Source organism: Stegodyphus dumicola, chromosome 7, assembly GCF_044657685.1.
Source record: "Stegodyphus dumicola isolate Sdum_Otavi_A_Nest chromosome 7, ASM4465768v1".
NCBI lineage: Eukaryota > Metazoa > Arthropoda > Arachnida > Araneae > Eresidae > Stegodyphus > Stegodyphus dumicola.
The window spans coordinates 197,496,645-197,515,152 of record NC_140774.1 but is presented as its reverse complement, the minus strand read 5'-3'; the positions used below and the strand labels follow the sequence as shown (position 1 = coordinate 197,515,152).

General features: G+C 32.1%; 1 protein-coding gene and 1 long non-coding RNA gene across 7 annotated transcripts in view; one reads left to right on the top strand and one right to left on the bottom strand.

The window, feature by feature from the left end:
• Window positions 1-18,508, bottom strand: part of LOC118197655 (uncharacterized) — a 60,414-nt gene that overhangs the window by 3,887 nt on the left and 38,019 nt on the right. The window lies entirely within an intron of this gene.
• Window positions 1-18,508, top strand: part of LOC118197654 (rap guanine nucleotide exchange factor 2-like) — a 303,724-nt gene that overhangs the window by 279,390 nt on the left and 5,826 nt on the right. For 5 of the 6 annotated variants that reach the window (XM_085821204.1, XM_085821202.1, XM_085821205.1 and 2 more), the window contains 3 exons: window positions 9,691-9,945; window positions 12,442-12,582; window positions 12,674-12,750. In XM_085821204.1, the coding sequence (XP_085677330.1) occupies window positions 9,691-9,945; window positions 12,442-12,582; window positions 12,674-12,714 (437 nt within the window). In that variant the 3' untranslated portion in view covers window positions 12,715-12,750. The remainder of the gene's footprint in view (window positions 1-9,690; window positions 9,946-12,441; window positions 12,583-12,673; window positions 12,751-18,508) is intronic. The other variant, XM_085821203.1, reaches the window with a different exon arrangement.

Here is an 18,508-nt window from a genome sequence, read left to right as displayed (position 1 = left end):
TTACAGTAGGATTTTCCCTTCTGTATTGAACTGTACTCCTTAGAAACTAGTAGTATTGACTAAAGTGCTGGTTTCTCCTAGTTTTTTATTAAATTTTTCTTGTATTTTGTAGTTTGATTTATACCATGATTTTTTTAAAACTCTCTTGCCTTATTTATCCATCTCTAGTTGAATGACTGAGTTTGTTATTGAAAAGTTTTATTTTTTTCAGATACTAAGTTCTGCTCTTTTTTTAATTACAAGTTTTGAATAGATCTTAAATTAATAATAAACTTTGAGGGTTTATTTAATTCAAGCATTATTTTAAAGACTTCGAGACATAAGTATGTAAAAACTTTTACTGTTTTAATTCTCTTCCATCCGTTTAATAATTCCTAACATTTAATTTTACTTTTTATCTAAAAAGGACTTTAAAAAAATTGTTCACTTGTAATAAAAAAATTTTTTTACATTGAATTTTTTAAAAAATTTTAGATAAATTTCTGTTATGTAAAATTAATGGAAGATATTTTGGGGAAGTTAAAAATAGTATATTTGATATTTTTGCTTGATATATATAAGCAGAAGTGTAATTTTTTTTTTTTTAACCCATCAACGAGCCCGCCTCTCGGAACGAAATGCTTTGAAAACGGCCGCGTTGTCAGACAACAAACCCCTCCAAAAAAATCGCTTTCGTTTTCTGAAATCTCTCTAAGATGGCCCAGCCTAAGGCAGTATGTTTGCTTTCCCTTAGTGTGATGGATAAGCCATAAAATTGCCTTCCCGGTATTGAATGGCTTGCGTTTCGTTTCGTCTCCCTCCTCTTTCTTTGTACTAGTACCCTGTAGACTTGTTTCTTTTAACATGTGGCGGCCGAATTTTCCGAAATCTTTTTAGAATTTTAGCTTCCAAGCTTGTAAATTTTCAATTATTCGACATGTTTTATTGGGCAGTATTTTAAGAAAGATCATTATTTATTTTGTTACACAATTTTTTACTATTTACTAATCTATTTTATTTAGTTTTAGTAGGCCAATTTATTTTTGGAAATTAAATTTTAATTCATTCTTTTACCGACTGTTTTCATCACATTATAAGTCCATATATATTTACGATGAGGGTACAATATTTATCAGGAATTTTTGGAAAATTTGGCATACGTATTTATATTTTAGCGTTGAATTTTTTCCACAAGTTGTTCGTTAACAGTCGAGCTCATCCTCGTAAACGCTTGATCTTTTCAGCATGGAAATGGCAAGCAATAATCTTCCTAATATTTTTCGGGATTTTATAGCAATTTCTAGAATTTTGGCGGTTTTCTACAAATATTTTGGGTACGTTTAGCTATTATACAGTTGCTACTAATGTGGAATTTAAAGCCAAAAATGTACTCCTTCGTTGATTTGAGAGATCGCATTTCGAATTTAAACGGAAGTTTAAATGAATTTGATACAATCTTAGCACAGACTAGAAGAATTATTTCTCTGTGTTGGATGGATTTTTCTCACTTTTCTGCATTTGATAGATTAAATGCATAAAGCAGACTGGCACAAATAGAATTTAAATAAATTTATTTAAATAAATTTCTATTTTCATTTAAAATTTGTCATTATTAGCACCTCCCGCAGTTTATTGCAATCATAGGATTTTCCGAATTCTATTAGGTCGTTAACATAATTTCAAGGCCGAATAGAAAAGTGATAATATGGAAAGACTATGTCTTAAGTACCAATAGCCAAGTATTTGTAATTAAATAAAAATAAATATTGAATACCAGCCGCTTTTTTATTTATTTTTAGTCATATAACAAAAGATAAACAAGAATACTATTACATCTAAGAATTATTTAGTAAATTATTTTGCTAATGTTAATGATGAAATTATCATATGAATGATGAAACACGGTAAAAATGTTTTAATGATTGAATTCAAAGTTAAAAATCAAACAAACCCCAAAATTCCTTTTTCCCAAAACTTCGTAAAATGTTTTGATTAAATATGATTTGAATAAGTTTTCCAATTCTGTTTTGAGTGATATAAATGAGGATATAAATATTATTAAATTAGGATATAAATTATTATTAGTAATAATTTTTGTATTATAACTTAGCAGAATATCGTTTACCGTTAAAAATTATATCTAAAAGAATTAAATTTTGTAAAAGAATAAAAAATATAATTAACTGTTCCATTTTGTGTCCTCTATGCATCTATATATATAAAAAAGGAATCTGGCTAGGGAATTTACGACTTCTATATGAACTAAAAATTGGTATCTTGACAAAACTTGTCAGAGCATAAAAAGCGTATATTCTGTGATATTAGTGTATTAATCATACTTCTGTATCCGTAAATGCAGCTTATAATTACCAGCATTAGTATCATAATGGATTTTATTAAAACGACGAAAACTGAATGCATTATCAAAGTACGGCTCTTTATCCCGTTAAGTATTGCTTGGTTCGTAACCAACACAAGTTTTATTTTTGAAATATTATTCCAAATAAAACAGGAAGAGTTAAACTATATGCATTTTAAACAGTTTTACTTTTTTATATGCATACAAATGTTAAGTAGCTTTAAATTGAACTTCATTTCTGAAACTTCTGCAGTATTATTTTTAGAACAGATCAAGGACTTTAAAGAACAAGTACATTTTAGTAATATGCAACGTTAATGATATAGCTCAAATGTTATTGAAAAACTGTACGATTTGTAACTGGCACTGGAAGAAGCAAAATTTATCTACAACTTTCCCTTTCTTCCCAAATTCGTCTGATTAGCAAGGATTGAATAGATAATTGTAAACGTCTTTGCTAAAAGTAATAATAATCGGGAAGAATCCTTTCTACCCCTGCCTCCTGGGAAAAGAAAACGACTTGGAAGGGAACCTGACCTCCGCAGGCTAACTGACACTAAGGTCTCCAAAGACTATTTCTAGTCAATAGAGTTTTTTCATTGTAGAAATACTCATTATCTAGAGCTATCTTTTTTTTTCTAGCCATTGTAACCTACAGATATAGTGGGAAAAAATTCTCATTTTACATAATTTTCGGATAATTACATTTTACGTTAAATAATTTTAGATTTTGATTAACGCAATCGATGAATATGGCAGAATAATAGTTTGTTGTAAACATTGTAAATTTCAACGTTTTTTTTAAGTAAAGATTTCAAGTAAACCAAACCAAAGATTATTAAATTAGTCTTATAATGTTTACTGTTTGGTTTTCAGTGTTCTGAATTTGCATTTTAAAAACATAATTTAAATAATCTTTCTTTACGCTAGCCGTTTTTAAAATGTTTACCTATGTAAACACTTACTAATGTTTAATGTAGCAACTTTGTATGTACTTAACGAAAGACTTAGAGGAATTTATAAAGAAAACTAGTTCACATGGAAAAAATCACGAAATCTTCCTTACAGCCAACGTATTGACCAGAAACCAAAACCAGGTCAAAATACTTATGATCATCTCTTTTATCCACATAGCCATCGGTAAAATTTTCAAACTTATACTTGTTCTTATTGCAGTTATAAACAGAAATGTGAACACTCAGATACTGCGCTTGTTAAAGTTAGTACAGTCTGCGGCTGATTCTATATCTGCCGAGGTGTTTTCGAAAAAAACTTGAAAGATAATAAATTATGTTACCTGCTGAGTCATCGAAATATTATATAATTGTTTATTGAAACTGAAAATTTTATAATTTTCTATAAAACTGCAATGGAATTATTGCATTGAGTAATCTTCAGTGTGATGTAATTAGTGTCCTAAATATAAAAGTATGTAAAAATCAAATTGGAAATTGCAGCAAATCAGTCCCTAGAAATATGCTATGCCTGTATTAATCTAATAGCAATCAATTATTCATGAACATTATAGTATGTATGCCATATAACAATTTGTCAGCAGTACAGGAAACAATTTCGATATGCGTGCCTTTTCTTTTAACATAGTTTTTCTCTCGTTACTTTTAAGATAAACATATAACTTGAAATAGTTTTTCTTCCTCCAGCTTTCACTTATTTACTTCTTAAAATATCTCCACTAAAATCAGAGTGATATTATCAACGATTTTTCTTTATTATATAAATATAAAATTTATCCTTTATTATATAAATAATTGAAATGCTTAAATTTGACATTCTAATAAATATTTTATAGTAACTCTCTGAAAAATTTAACTTCTTTTAAAATGTATGAAAATGAATTAAATCGTGTATTTTTTCCAGTCTTAATGATAATAAAATTTTAGAATCATCAGTTATATATCCGTATTGATTATGAGAAATTATCTCATTCTTCTTTGAGCTGGAAATTGCTCAATGGAGCTTCTTCCAGCTAGAATTTGAACTCGGGGTGTAAGTGATAGTAGATCGGACTATAGGATAACGGATGTTTCGTGTTTTTTTTTTTCCCCCCCTCGTAAAAACGCTATGTCTCTTCAATGGCACCTCAACGAAAACATGTCAGACGATAATTCGTTAACACATGAATTATTCCGACAGTGCCTCGTGCTTCTTCTCTCTCGCCCTTTAAATGAAACAAATAATAAAGGAATTATGTCATTCTCACTATCTTGTTATAAATGGAAGTCCTTCCAGCTAGAATTTGGAAGACCTCTTTATTAGAAGCACAATGAGGGCACTGCTGAATTTTCGCATTTCTTGCTTCGAAAAAAATCCAATGTCTCTGCATGGTATCTTTCTGTTTGTGCAGCATTCGAAATTATTCCGCTTTCGCAAATTTTTCAAATTTACTTTTTCTTGTATCATTTTTCCATTTGTCGTATATTGATAGGTGAAACAATGCAGATTTCTGTCTATTTTTTTAAGTTTTCGTGTCGGCAGAAAAATATACTGTCGCATTTAAAATTGGTTTTAATGCTGAAAATGATTTGTTTGTTTGGTTCTATTTTTCCTTTTTCTTCCTTTAAAGATTTATTTTTCTTTCATATACTTATTTATTTATTACATTTTAATCTAATAGTCTCCCAAAAACTAAAGCGATAAAAAAGTTCTTTGATTCCAAGATAAAAGAAACTCATTATGCTTTGAATTTCTTCAGCAATCTTTCACCGGTAGGATTTATTTTCTTCTTTCACCTACTGATACTATGTGATTCTATATCTGTATATGTATGTGTGTAAGTATGTCTAATGGTTTAATTGATATATATATGTCATCAATGATATATATATATATAATCAATGATATATATATGCATTCATATTTTAGCATATGTATATATTAGAATGCATATATATATATATTTCATTTTATAATTTCATTACACCAAAATTTTATACCTTAGGGAGTATATCTTGTATAGTAGATTTTGGGAATGCTTGAATTTTGAGTGAAAAGGAAAGTCAAGATTTCTACTACTTTACCCTGTTCAGTGCTTTCTCTTTTACTAAGGAATTAACATCATAGGAGGGCTGTTTTTGTCCAAATGTTCGGCTTTTGTGGGAACGGTTAGGGGAAACCGGAAAAGCAAGAAATAAGTTTTCATTCATGAATTGACATCTTCAAGAAGCATTGACTCTCAGTGAGTAAAAGACAAACATCTGGAAAGATGTATTTAAGCATAAAATGGTTTTCGAATCCAAATAACATTAATTTAGAGAAATTTTTGTGGATGCAATATATAATATTGAGATAAAAGTATAAAAGTAAGTACAAGAGGGCGATGTAGAGTGATTTCACTGTTCGACTATTCGATACACTATTCGACTATGTTAGAGAAAGGCCTCAAACATAGTACTGTCGGCTCTGTGTTTAGATTTGCTAAATTTACTAAAGCACACGATATCTATCTACCAAGAGATATTTTACTTCCGACGAGCTTTCTAAGAAACACTTACAAGCATTTAGTTTACATGTTGAGAAAAATCATAAAAATTCCATGCTGTTGATCTATTTCGTCGCTGAAAATAGAAGCCAAGAAGAATCGATAGTGTTCTCTGGCTTCAGGCACCTAGATTTTTCACTTTGAATTTGGAACTAGAAATATAATTACAAATGTCTCTACTAGGGGAGATCAAAATTCATTATTTTTTCACACATGTAAAATCTGGTTAAATACGTTTTCTCGTTTATAAATTACAGAAGATTTTTCAATAATTCCTGATATTTTAAAGGAAACTTTTGATGTATTTGTGTTTCCTGTAACAGTTCTAAATAATCATTCATTACAGCCACACTAATTTTAACGATCTGAAAATTAGCAAATGAGTTGAACTCTTTCATAATTATGATAAAAAACTTAATTTGGGTTTAAAATTACCTCAGAAGTGATTTTTTTTTTTTTCTTAATTTAGGTGCCTTACAATCCAACAGTTATTTCCCCTATTAAAATACGGCCATATTAGTGGCCGGTAAATACTGGTAGTTCGACTTAGATTTACACCCTGACGAACAAATACGATGGCTGAATGGTATTTTCCCATGTATAACATGAATATGAGACTTTTCTCGTTAAAAAGTCCTCTACGAAGGCATCTCTTTCTTTAAAAGCAGATAGTCCTCGTGTGTTTTGCTGTATTCAAGTAATCCTAACCTTCAAACTACGGCACCTGTCACACTAAATCAAGATAAAAGGTTTCTAAACAAGATTTTTAATCGGTCTGCGGGCCCCAGTGGCCAAGCGCTAAAACCGCTGAGTACTGGTAATCCTACATAAGTTCAAATCCTGTTGAACACGCTTGTTCGGTGAAGGTTTTCTACGTTCAATGTGAAGAAAATCTAGTTTTCCTTAGAAAGTCCTCCCTGATAGTTTCCGTCCTCTTGCGCAGATGCCAATTCCATTAAATTTTCTGCATTAAACACAATTGTAATTCTTTCTTTTTAAAGAAATCTCAGGGGAAATAATTGTAAACATCAGATTCAGTGCGATTATGAATTATTATTTTAAAGTAGTTAACATTTTGAGTGGGAAAAGCATTTTTAATACGCTCATAAACAACCCATCCTCTAAACTGGCATCAAACTGTGTCGATTTCTACAACAATCTATATAAATAATACGTTTCCAAAAAATTCTGCTAAAATATTAAAAGTTGTATTTGTAGAGCATTTATTAGTTAGGCTACCTACTCAACTTTTGGTTTTCATAACCTATAAGTTATTTTCTCCCGCCTTCTTAGCATACCTTCGTGGTGTAATGGTCAGCACGCACGGCGTGTATTCGAGAGGTTGGTGGTTCGAGTTCCGGCGAAGGCATTGCTCCTATTTCACATGTCCTTCGAAATAACCTAATGTTTCTATAGTGGCACTCAAACCAAAAAAGGTGGTGGATGATGATTCTCCGCCGCAAGGATTTGGCGTTTCGGTCCCCTAATCCCCAGTCGCTCTTTAAAAGGGGGAGTATATATGGTATTTTCTCCCGCCTTTTTAGCATGCCTTCGTGGTCTCAGAACGCTTGGCGCGCATTCGAGAAGTCCGTGGTTCGCGTCCCGGGTAAGGCATTGCTCATTTTTCATGTCTCTTGCTGTTAAAAAAAAATGTAATGTCTCTACAAACCTTCCATTCATCAGAATAGTAATAAAGTAATGAAGCATAGGGGGTAGGGGGGAAAAAGGAATTTTAAAGAAAAGATTATTTTTACAAAATGACTCAAAATTTCTTGGGACAGTATAAGTAGTTATATAACTCAAATAATTAAATATTTGACCTCTTAATTTTACCAGTATTTCTGTATAGAAATAAAACATAATTAAATATCTTTAATGAGTATCATAGATAGTGGAGCACATCGAGTGAGCTTCACAATATTTTCAAAAGCAGCTACTTTGACAAATAAACAGAACTGTCGGGAATCGCTTATGAATGTCACTTACACGTTTCATAATGCCAAGAATGTTATAAAAATAACGGTTATGCTATATCAACAACTTACCGATCTTTCCAAAGTGCTTAAAAATAGAGCTGTTCCAAAAATTGTATTCAGTTCATTTACGGTGTTTAATTAAAAGCTCGTCGTCGATTTTTGAACTACTTATCAATAAGCTATTGAATTCAAATTTTGTACACACACCGTTTACGGATGATAATAATTCGATTTAGAGTTTTTAAAATTTAATGTCGAAGAAATTTTTTGCGCATATTTCCATTTAAGAATAAACTAAAAATCTCAAAATTTTTAAGTTTGCATCATTTTACAGAGCGTAAAATAGCTTTTGAAATAAAATTTGCATGAAATTCGTAACCTAATTTCTGATTTTGAGGCGAACTTTGTTTTAAATTTATATATCTTTTCGATTATTTGAGGTAAAAGGATACTTGGAAGTAAATGACTGAACCAATAAAAAAAATAATAATAATAATTTATCGCATAGATTAATGGTAATAAGAGATTACTTAATAGCTTCTTTGCTAAATTCCTGTACAGTTTTATAAGAAGAATCATAGGTCCTTAAATTACGAAATCAAATAATTGAATCGCATTGTCAGATGCATAATATTTATAAATTTATCAAGACAGCCTCACGTTTTTGTTATTCGTGATATAAATTTGTAGATAAATTTCTTAAAGAGAATTATTTAATCTCGTATTCCCATTAAATTACATGATACATTATTTTTAAAACAAAGGGCGTTAGCCGAGAAGGTCTATTAACTTCCTTTTTTCATTTTCCGTTGAAAACTATGTCAGATCACTTTTCAAACTGTTGCTACTACATATTACAGCCCTGTATTATATTTAAAGAAATTAAATAATGGTTTTGGTTTATTAGATTACGGCAAAGCACTCGAGGCTATCTGCCTTGAAATTAAATAATGAATAATCTGAATAAATATATGTATGTTTCTCGCATTGTGATAAAACAACGGTACGTAGACCCATCCAATTTTGAATAACGTACATTTCCACCCGAATATGGGCATCTCGAAGCCGAGATTTGGAATTTGTTTTATTACATGTTTCATATTTCGTAAAACTTCAATGAATTTTTAATTAAGAAACTCAACGATTTTAGAGCGAGCAAAGGCAACACTGTATGAAAATAAAAATATAAAAAATTATCTTCAACGGGCGAGACTGTGTATCGGAAATTCTAAAGATATGCTCATTTAAAATTTATTTTGCGGTATTGCTGTTTAACTGAAGTTTTATGGTTTAAGTGCGAAGAACATGATGTTTAAAAATAAAGGTAACCCACAAACCGTTAAAAAAACGCCCTTTGGGCCTAATGTAAAATCTGAAAGATTTGCATTTTCAGATTTTTATGTTTGCATTTATTACTTTTATTTTTCTCGTTTTAATTCATTAATGCTCTTATAGATAAACGCTCATTTTGTAAAAAATTCTATTTTTTATTCAATAACTGCTCTAAAACGGAAATTCTTAAATCCCTTTATATATGCATCCACTTTGTAACTGGTAATAAATTTGTTTCTTTAGAGTCAGTGTAAGGCCTTTATCCCAAAACATCAAGAAGATTTCTCCCCACGCTAATGACAGCCATTACCCATTGTCGTCAGTATTGCATGGACCCTTGTCGCCTTAGGCATTGGGGGTTGGAAGACATACAAAAATACGGGCTAGTCCTTTTTAGCGTGTTTTTTCGATAATACAAAAACACGGGACTGTCCGTTTTCGAGGGTACATTTAAACTAACAATAATCCGTAACGAACCGTTAAGAGACCTGCATAAAGAACGAGAAAATCCGAGCCAAACCGTTAATGGGTTAATGTTTTGATAGGTGCAGATTCTCCTCAAGCTGTTCGGAAGTTACTAGCTTTGTCTGATCCGAACAAAGTACGGCCACATCAGCCATTGCGTCCCCCAGTTTCAGGGTCCCCGTCTCTGTCACCTGTGAGTGTTCGCCGTTGCCATGATCCTCGTCCCAGTTTTTCTGCTGAAATGGGCAATGCGACTATACCTGTGGACTTATATCCTGAGAGTTCTAGTGTCACCAGTTTTGGTATGGCTTCCATTAAAAAATCTCAGACCTCAGGTAATATATTTTCTTAATGAAATTAATACTTATGTTCATGTATGTATCTTATATCTTGAAACATTTTTCGACAGTATCACAATTTTATTTGTAAAAATTAATTAAATCAATATATAAAGCAATATAAAGCAGGCATAATTAATGAACTCTGTAGTCTTATATAATTTATCTTGTTATGAATAAATAGTAGAATTTTGTTATACGATAGAATTCTGATAATTCATACACTATGAGTTGTGCTGATTAGTAAGTTTTGTTTACATTTTTATTTTTCTAATTTTTATATTAAATTTGGATTATTTGTGCAAAAATAATTAAGATACTAATACCTTAAAAATTATAATTAATCAAGCTTCACTGAATTCAAATTTATATATATTAAATACTTTCAATACAATAATAATAATGTCAATACCAGGGGAAAATGTAGTGAGACAAAAGGAGTAAATGAAAATGCACTTGTTTTGGAAATATAAAGAACTCCGTAAACACATATTGTGCATATTCACCCTCAAACTTATTTTAAAAGTAATTTTTATGCTCTTAAATAAAAGAAAAAAGTAGAAAATTGAGTATACTACATATTAGCATGGTTTGCTAGTAAATAGGTTTTCCAAAAAATGAATTTTTATGCTAATTCTGTCATTATGTTCTGTACATGTGTAGTTGAACATATACTAGGCATATATAGATGCCAAAATTTTAATAATAATTTAATTTAAATAATTGAGAGGTTATTTTATTCAAATAGTGTCATTTCACATGTAACTGATTGGAGAGTATTACTCATTATTATTAAGAGAACAAACAGGGTTACATGATAGAAATTATTGCTGTCATCATATGTAATAAATATATCAATGATTTTAACGGAATAGAATATTTTCTTCTTTCTATAGTATTTCTAGAAACATTGATAAGTGTAATAAATGCAAGAGTAGCATTAATTTTAAGCATTAATAATTGTCAAAATTCTTTCTGTATTTGAACTAATCAAGTTAAATTCAAAATCATTGAATGCAGCGGTGGTTCTTCTTCTAAAGAATGCTTTTATTCTTTCTGAGGAACTGCTTTTGGCAGAATAATTTGCAGTTGAATAAAGACTATTTTTCAAAATGCAAATAAATCTTCTTTTAAAATTGCTGAATTTCGATGAAGCCAGTCACTGATATTTTCTGGTTACTAATATATTTTATCTACTTTTTCTTATCTGAAAAGTATATTTAAAATACTTTTTTTAAAAATCATACAAAGAAGTCAAAAATTTCAATTGTGATGCTGAGGTATCACATAATTTCATCGTTCAGTAACAAAGCATCATTTCATTGTCAGCTTGTTTCAATAATACTTGAAAACATGAGAAATATCTCCTTGGATATTATTTCAATAAACAAAGTAGAATGACACAGTTAAATTTATTTTGAAAACAAAAGCATTGTTATAAGAGTTAAAGGCAATATATTTAATTTAAGAGTAGGCATACGTATCTTTTTATCAAGAAAATTGTTTGCTGTGTATTTTCTTATAACAGAAAAATTCTTGCACTTTATAAAAAATTTAAAACCCTGCATTAAAAGTAGAAAAGAAATTGTAATAGAAGCTTTGTAATGTTTAATTGATAATTAAGAGATCATAATATTTTAAAATTAATAAGTGGGTACTTTGTTTATACTGTGCATAGTTTTTAAACAGAACTCACTCTCACTGGAAAAAATCAGGAAGTTGAAAAATGTTCACAGAGAAGATCAGTGAAACTGTTTTTAGAAAAGTTGCTGAAGAATGTGATTCCCTCCCCCCCCCCAGAAAATTAGCATTAAAGTTTGTTTTTTAGATAATAAGTTTAAAAAAAAATCGCTCCTCTTAAGAAAGCAAATGGAAATTTTGTTTTTCTTGCACAAATTATTTTACTTAAGGAACAGCTTTATCAATCTTTAGCTTTCTCTTTTCCATCTGTTAATGAGCTTTGCACATTCTTCTCTTCTGAAATGTATCTATTCCGTTATTCCTCTCTTTAGAAGTATGATTTCCCTTCAGAAGTACAGTTCAAAAGTCACTGCACCATGGTTGTACATTTAATACCATTCATTCCAATCCATTGCAAAGTCTCGAGTTTTATTTTGAAATATCATGAGAGTAATATCCATTATATATGATGTGATACTACAAATTTATTTTGTAAAATTAAATTTTTCTGTAACTTGATATTTATTATATTATATTAAAAAAATCTTGCTTGTTTGTCCACCCCCCCCCTTCCAAAAAATGGTTTAGATGCATATTTCCTAGATTTGCTTCTTGAAAATATAAATTAAATTTTTGTGTTGTTCGTAATTATTTCATTATACTTTGTACTAATTACTTTAAAGTTATTCAGTTTGCCACACTTAATTTAATAAACAGCTTATTGTGCCTGTTCAGAAAAATGGAAAAACATTTCTCCCCTTCTTTAGTTCAGTTCAGTTCTTTTTTCAAAGCCTGTTTTTTGTATTTGTTTAGGATCCGTAACTTCATCCGAAAGTCTTCACTTGCAGCACTGTGAAACAGATTCCGGTCATGGATCTGCTAGCTTTGACAGTCATAGCAACAGTTCTGGTGGTTCAACCAATTCTCCTCCTCATCTGAAGAGGAATGCTTCTGGTAGGCATAATTTAAATATTATTTAAGTATAAATACATATGAAATCAAAGTGAGGCATATAAAACTATAAAAATTGCCCTTTCTTTTTTAGGTCCAAGTGCATCACACACCATTAAGAAGTTTTCCGAATAAATGTCATTCCATGTTCATCTTATGTGGTAGATGTATGTAAGTATAAATCTGAAAGTCAGTGATAATGTAACAATTCTATTACACATTAGGCTTTTCCAGAGAATGCTTTAAAAAATTTCACATTTCAACTTCTTATTATGATAAGAGAAGTTTTTCATTTCAACTTTCTCATATGGGACCAAATACTAAAGTTTGAAAATGTGATCAGTGATTGTGAAATGCATATTATGTTGTGTTGTAATGACTTCGCTTAAGTTTTCTGTTCAAAGCAATAAGAAAATTGTTTTATAATTGCCACTTCTTAAAGAATAATTGTGCCCAAAAATATTTTGAGAATTCTGCACCTTAAAATGAGTGAAAAGTTTTTTGGATTAGGCTAGCATTAAATCTTTTAATTTTGATGAACAGTGTAGTTATAAAATTTATATTTTGTAACCTAGACCTTCAAAAATGTTTTTTCAAATTTCCTCAATCAAAATGGATAACACCATTTGGACAAAAACTTATTGCATAAAAATAATGTGAAAAATAAAAAGTGTAAGGTTTAATTTTTAAATTGTCAAATAGCTCTTAAATAATGAAAATTGCAAGAAAGAAGTGAACATGGCAATGGTGCAGCATATGTTTGCAATCATGCAAGGCCTGTGCAAAAGGAATGGTGGTAGACTGTTCCTCATGTGATGCTTCCAGAATAATGTATATCGAGAACTCTTCATTAAAAGCAGATAATTATTTTTTGAAGGCAAAAATAGAAAACAAAAATCTATGTGAATCAAATTAAAAGAGTTCTGTGAAAATGGTATAAATTAGCACAAAAGAAATTTTCCAGTTTTTGTCTAGTTTTCAAAATTGCATTGCAGTATTGCTTCTAACTTTGGTTGACTTAGACCCATATCACGCATGCATTTGTTTCACACAAACAACTGTTTCAGACAATATTTCTGCCTGATTTACTATTGAAATTATTACTATTGAAAGAAAGACGCAAACTTTTTTCCTTCCTTTCAAAACTAATTGCAAGTTGTTTCCAATCAGCTTGTTTGCAACGGAGAACCAGTTTTTCCTTTTACATATTAACCCCAGAGTGATCTGTGGTGATTGGCTGTTATGACAAAGCAGAAAAATTGTTCCAAACAGTTGTTCCAAACGGATATATGATTGCTATCACATATCTATTTGGAACCATTAGAACTATAAAACAAACCCCATCCCATTCTTAAAAAAATACATGTTAAAATAATATTTTAAGTAAATCAGTGTTAAGAAGACCAAAAATAGAGTATTATATTTTTTATTAAAAATTGTAACATAAAAGTAATGTAATTTCTGCATTAAATCATACTCCAGGTGTCATCTACCTTTGCCTTATATTTAATGATAGGGCTGTGCTGGATTTGAGCAAAATTTGACTTATTTGACCTTGAATCAGAGTTTCAAAAGTTTTTGAACATACATCTTAATTAAGAATTTTGAGAAAATATGAAGCTAAATAACTTTAAAAAATCCTTTATTCTACTTTCAAAAGACTTTTTTTCTATTGAAAAATACCAAGCCTAAATGTTATTTCAACTACCTATAATTGAATGACCTTGAACTGACTTTCAAAGTTTTAAATATACACACATTTGCCCTGGTGATTTTTGAAGCATCTGATAAATACTGTTTCCTAAGTTATTTGAACTTGAATGACTAGATTTGCTTTATTAGATTGCTCATGTATAAAGTTATAGCTCTCATACAGTTAGAAAACAGTTAAGTGATAGGATTTAAACAGCAAATTAAGTATTTTAATTGCCTTTAGCCAGAATGTCATGTCTAAACACCAGTATTCCAAAGCACTTTCGTTTAGTAAACCATCCACAAAAGCATCTCTCCCTCACTTATAACTCTTTCCCTCCTTTACAGGCCAAATATGTAATTTCCTATAGCTGTTAATTTTTTGCAAGGTGTAAATTCGTGACTGTCTCTTTTAAATAATCATGCCAAATTAACAATAAGAAATCAACAGTTTATTGAAACTAATAATAGCATGCATACATTAAAGAATGCAGACATTAAGTAATTCCTGCATAGCATGCAAAATATTATAAATTATAAAGTGCAAAAAGAGTTTTCGCTTATATGTAGCGTTCTAATTGAGCTATTTAAATAATTTAATGGTTGCTGGATTTTGAATTGAAAGATCTATCATTCTATACCAGAAATAAACATTTATATACACTGGTGAAATAAATTAAGAGAATTTGCATATTTTATCGATTTGCATGAAAAGAACCGAACTGAAAGAAAAACCACTGCTTCTAGATAAAAAATACAAATATTGTACGGCAAATACGCAAGTGTACGTACACGTGCATGTTGGCATGGCCAGCAGAAAAACAGGCTTTATAAGCGCGTGGAGGGTAAGACGAATTGCGTTCACGAGCACATCTCGGCAAATTTCTTGGTGTTATCTTGAAGGTTAAATTAGGTTAAATTCACATCGGAACAGTAAAAATGAGTAACCACCAACGTTTAGATGATGGAATAAGGTGGTGAACTGTGGGGAGGAGGCAGGCCAATCGCAAGTCCAGATATGCAGAGAGTTTAATTTAACGCCCAGCATCGTGTGTAACCTATGGAAACAGTTCCAGGATACTGGATCCATCGAAAGAAAGCTTGGGCAAGGTTGTCCAAGAGCCACGACGGCCAAAGAAGATCGCTGTTTGTCCGTTTTAGCGAGGCATAACAGAGGGGATTTAGCTTCTCAGCCCTCTCGGGACCTTTTTGCAGCCACAAGAAAGACTGAATGAGAGAGGGTTGTGTGCAATGAGCTTATGTCTACGGACAAGTGATTGGAGTACGGAGCAGTAGGCAACCGTTCTGTTTACCAACGAGTCCCATTTTAGCCTACACACCGATTCTCACCATACTTTCATATGTAAAGAGCCAGGGACCTGCTACCTACCCTCCAATGTCCACGAAATCAACAATTATGGTGGTGGCGGTGTAATGGTCTGGGCAGGCATGATGTTGGATAGCTGCATACCTCTCCACATCTTTGACAGAGGCTCTGTGACTGGTCTAAGGTATAGGGACGAGGTCTTGGAGCCCTATGTTCGCCTATTCCGAAAAGCAGTGGGCCCCGAGTTAATCTCACAGGACAATAATGCGAGGTTACATAGAGGGATGGATTGGCCAGCCAGGTCTCCAGACCTCAACCCTATAGAGCATGTCTATGACGCTCTGGGAAGGGCAATTGTAACTCACAACCCCCCTCCGAGAACAATCCAGGAGCTAAAAACGATTTTGTTGAATGAGTGGAACCAGACACTAAACTGCCATGACATCACGCTGCGAGGCCTGTATGGCTGTAAGAGGGGACCATACCCTCTATTAACCCATTTCTTTTATGTCTTCTGCAACTGCTGTTTCAGACCTTGAGACTCCCATGAGTGTTACACACGAAGATGTGTGTCTATAATAACTGTTGAATGTTTATTTTGTTTGTATTATATCAACCTATATTCACACGAAATTTTATTAAAATCTACCCAGTAGTTCTGGAAGTCGTAGATCAAGTATGAAAATTCTCTTAATTTCTTAAAACAGTGTACAAACATACGACCACAAATAGAGTTCCACACAAAAAACGCCAGCAACAAATATAAATTAACCTGTTTTAAACAAAATACTACACAATAATACAACAATAAACAAAAGCAACCAATTAAAATATTTACAGAAATTATTGTGAACATTTATTGATGTCCTTAGGAAAATTTAGGTATTTTGTCCCTCCTTTCTGCATGCCTTTGTGGTGTAACGATAGCACACTCAGCACATGGTTTCAAGTCCCGCTGAGGTGCATTGCTCATTTTTCATGTCTGTTACTTCAAATTAACCTAATGACTCCACATAGGTTGATAGAGTTCTATAAAAATTTCATTAAGTTTTCACATTTTTTTAATTAATGACTAAACCTAGTAATTTTTTACTTGCTGGTATTCTGAAGCACTCCCTTTGTTATATGGAAACAATTCCTTGCAACAAGGAAGAAACTAGAACTGCTACTAGAAAATGGTGGAACGAACTGGTCATTGGTGGTATGGTAACACGTCTTTGTCTTGCCCCTTTTAACTAGATACATTTATCTTGCCTTTATTCTGCCTAAAACTATTACCTTTTCTTTGAGAAATTAGTGCTTAGGCAAAAACCAGTAGGAGGGAATAATCTTATTAGGTTAATTAAAACATAATTATAATAATCCTCAAGTATTCACATGAATAGAATTTTCCACTTAGTGAGCAATCTTCTGAAGAATAACACATAAGATAGAATGTGACGGATTTTCAAATATAGAAAAAATCGGAGCAAAATTTCAGGTTTGTTGACTCATGGAATCCTTAAAACTATACAGTTTTCGGTTGAACTCCATTCCCACCCTCAGATAGCTTAAAATAATATTTAAAGTGGAATACAGTAGGTTTTCTGAACATGGCAATGGCAGAGTCTGCAAATGGTATCCAATCACATTCCAAATATGTTCGATTGGTGAGAGATTAGAAGAGAAAGGTGGCCATACACCATACATGTTGGCTGAGTGTTGTTTGTAGAGTATGTTGGCTTTCAGTGCTGTGAGCAGTCCTTAAAGGTAGAGGACTATTACCAGCTGCAGTGCATCATCCATGTATCGTTGGGCTGTCATAGTGCCCTCAATACAACTAGAGATGACTTGGAACAGTACACAACTGCGTCCCAAACCACGATGCCGCATTGTCACTGCTACCATCGACGTCACACTCGTATGTGCTGAATATCACTGGAGAAACAGAAGTATGAATTATATGAGAGTATGATCCCATACTATTCCACATCACTCGAGCCCGGCATTATTACAATCGTTTGATGTCTGTGAAGTGGGGTCAATAGACTTCTTAGGCTGCTATCACATTTTGGTTTGTTTTGAAAGAACAACTGTTTGGAACAATTTTCTGCTTTGTCACAACAGCCAATCACCATGGATCGCTTTGGGGTTAACGCAGGGAAAACTGGTTCCCCATTACAAACAAGCTGATAGCTGATTGGTTCAAAATGAACAACTTGCAATTTTTTTGGAAAGGAAGGGAAAAGTCACACGTCTTTCTTCCAATAGTAAACCAAGCAGAAATATTGCTCGAAACAGTTGTTCGTGTGAAACAAACACCGTGTGATATGGGCCTTAACAAATGCCACAAGTGCACTCCAGTCTTGAAAGTCCAGGCAAAGAGTGTCTTGAAAATGCTGGAGAATGGAGGTAGAAATAGCTTGCGGGTGCACCACTGCTTGTTAGTGGATGTGTCGATCCATGTGTGCTGATGTCACTCTGCACCGCCACCCTTCAAACTTGGCAAGTTTCATTTTTCCAAACATTGTTACCACAACAGTGCATTATGGATGCATCCAGGTGTGTGTCAGCTGAGATTTGCCATGTGGACCAACCTGCTGTTCGTTCTCAGTCTGATCACCATGCCCTTCATAAAATTGTCTGTCTGCTGGAACTGCCTCTGCTAAAAACGGCCTGGGATTCTCTGCTAATACATGCACATTTCACATCATTCACATAACTCTTACGTGCATCTACCCTGAAATTTACATAATTTTCAGGCCTTTCCTTTTTCGGTTTTCTGAATGGCATTAAAATAGCATGGTCTTTGCACTTGCACTCTGCAATAAGCTCTCTTGGCATCCATCTCTCACAAGTTTTATGGAAACTGAGCTTTGTTATATAAGATTTGATAGGTCATCTTGTTGTACAAGATTTGATAACTGTAAA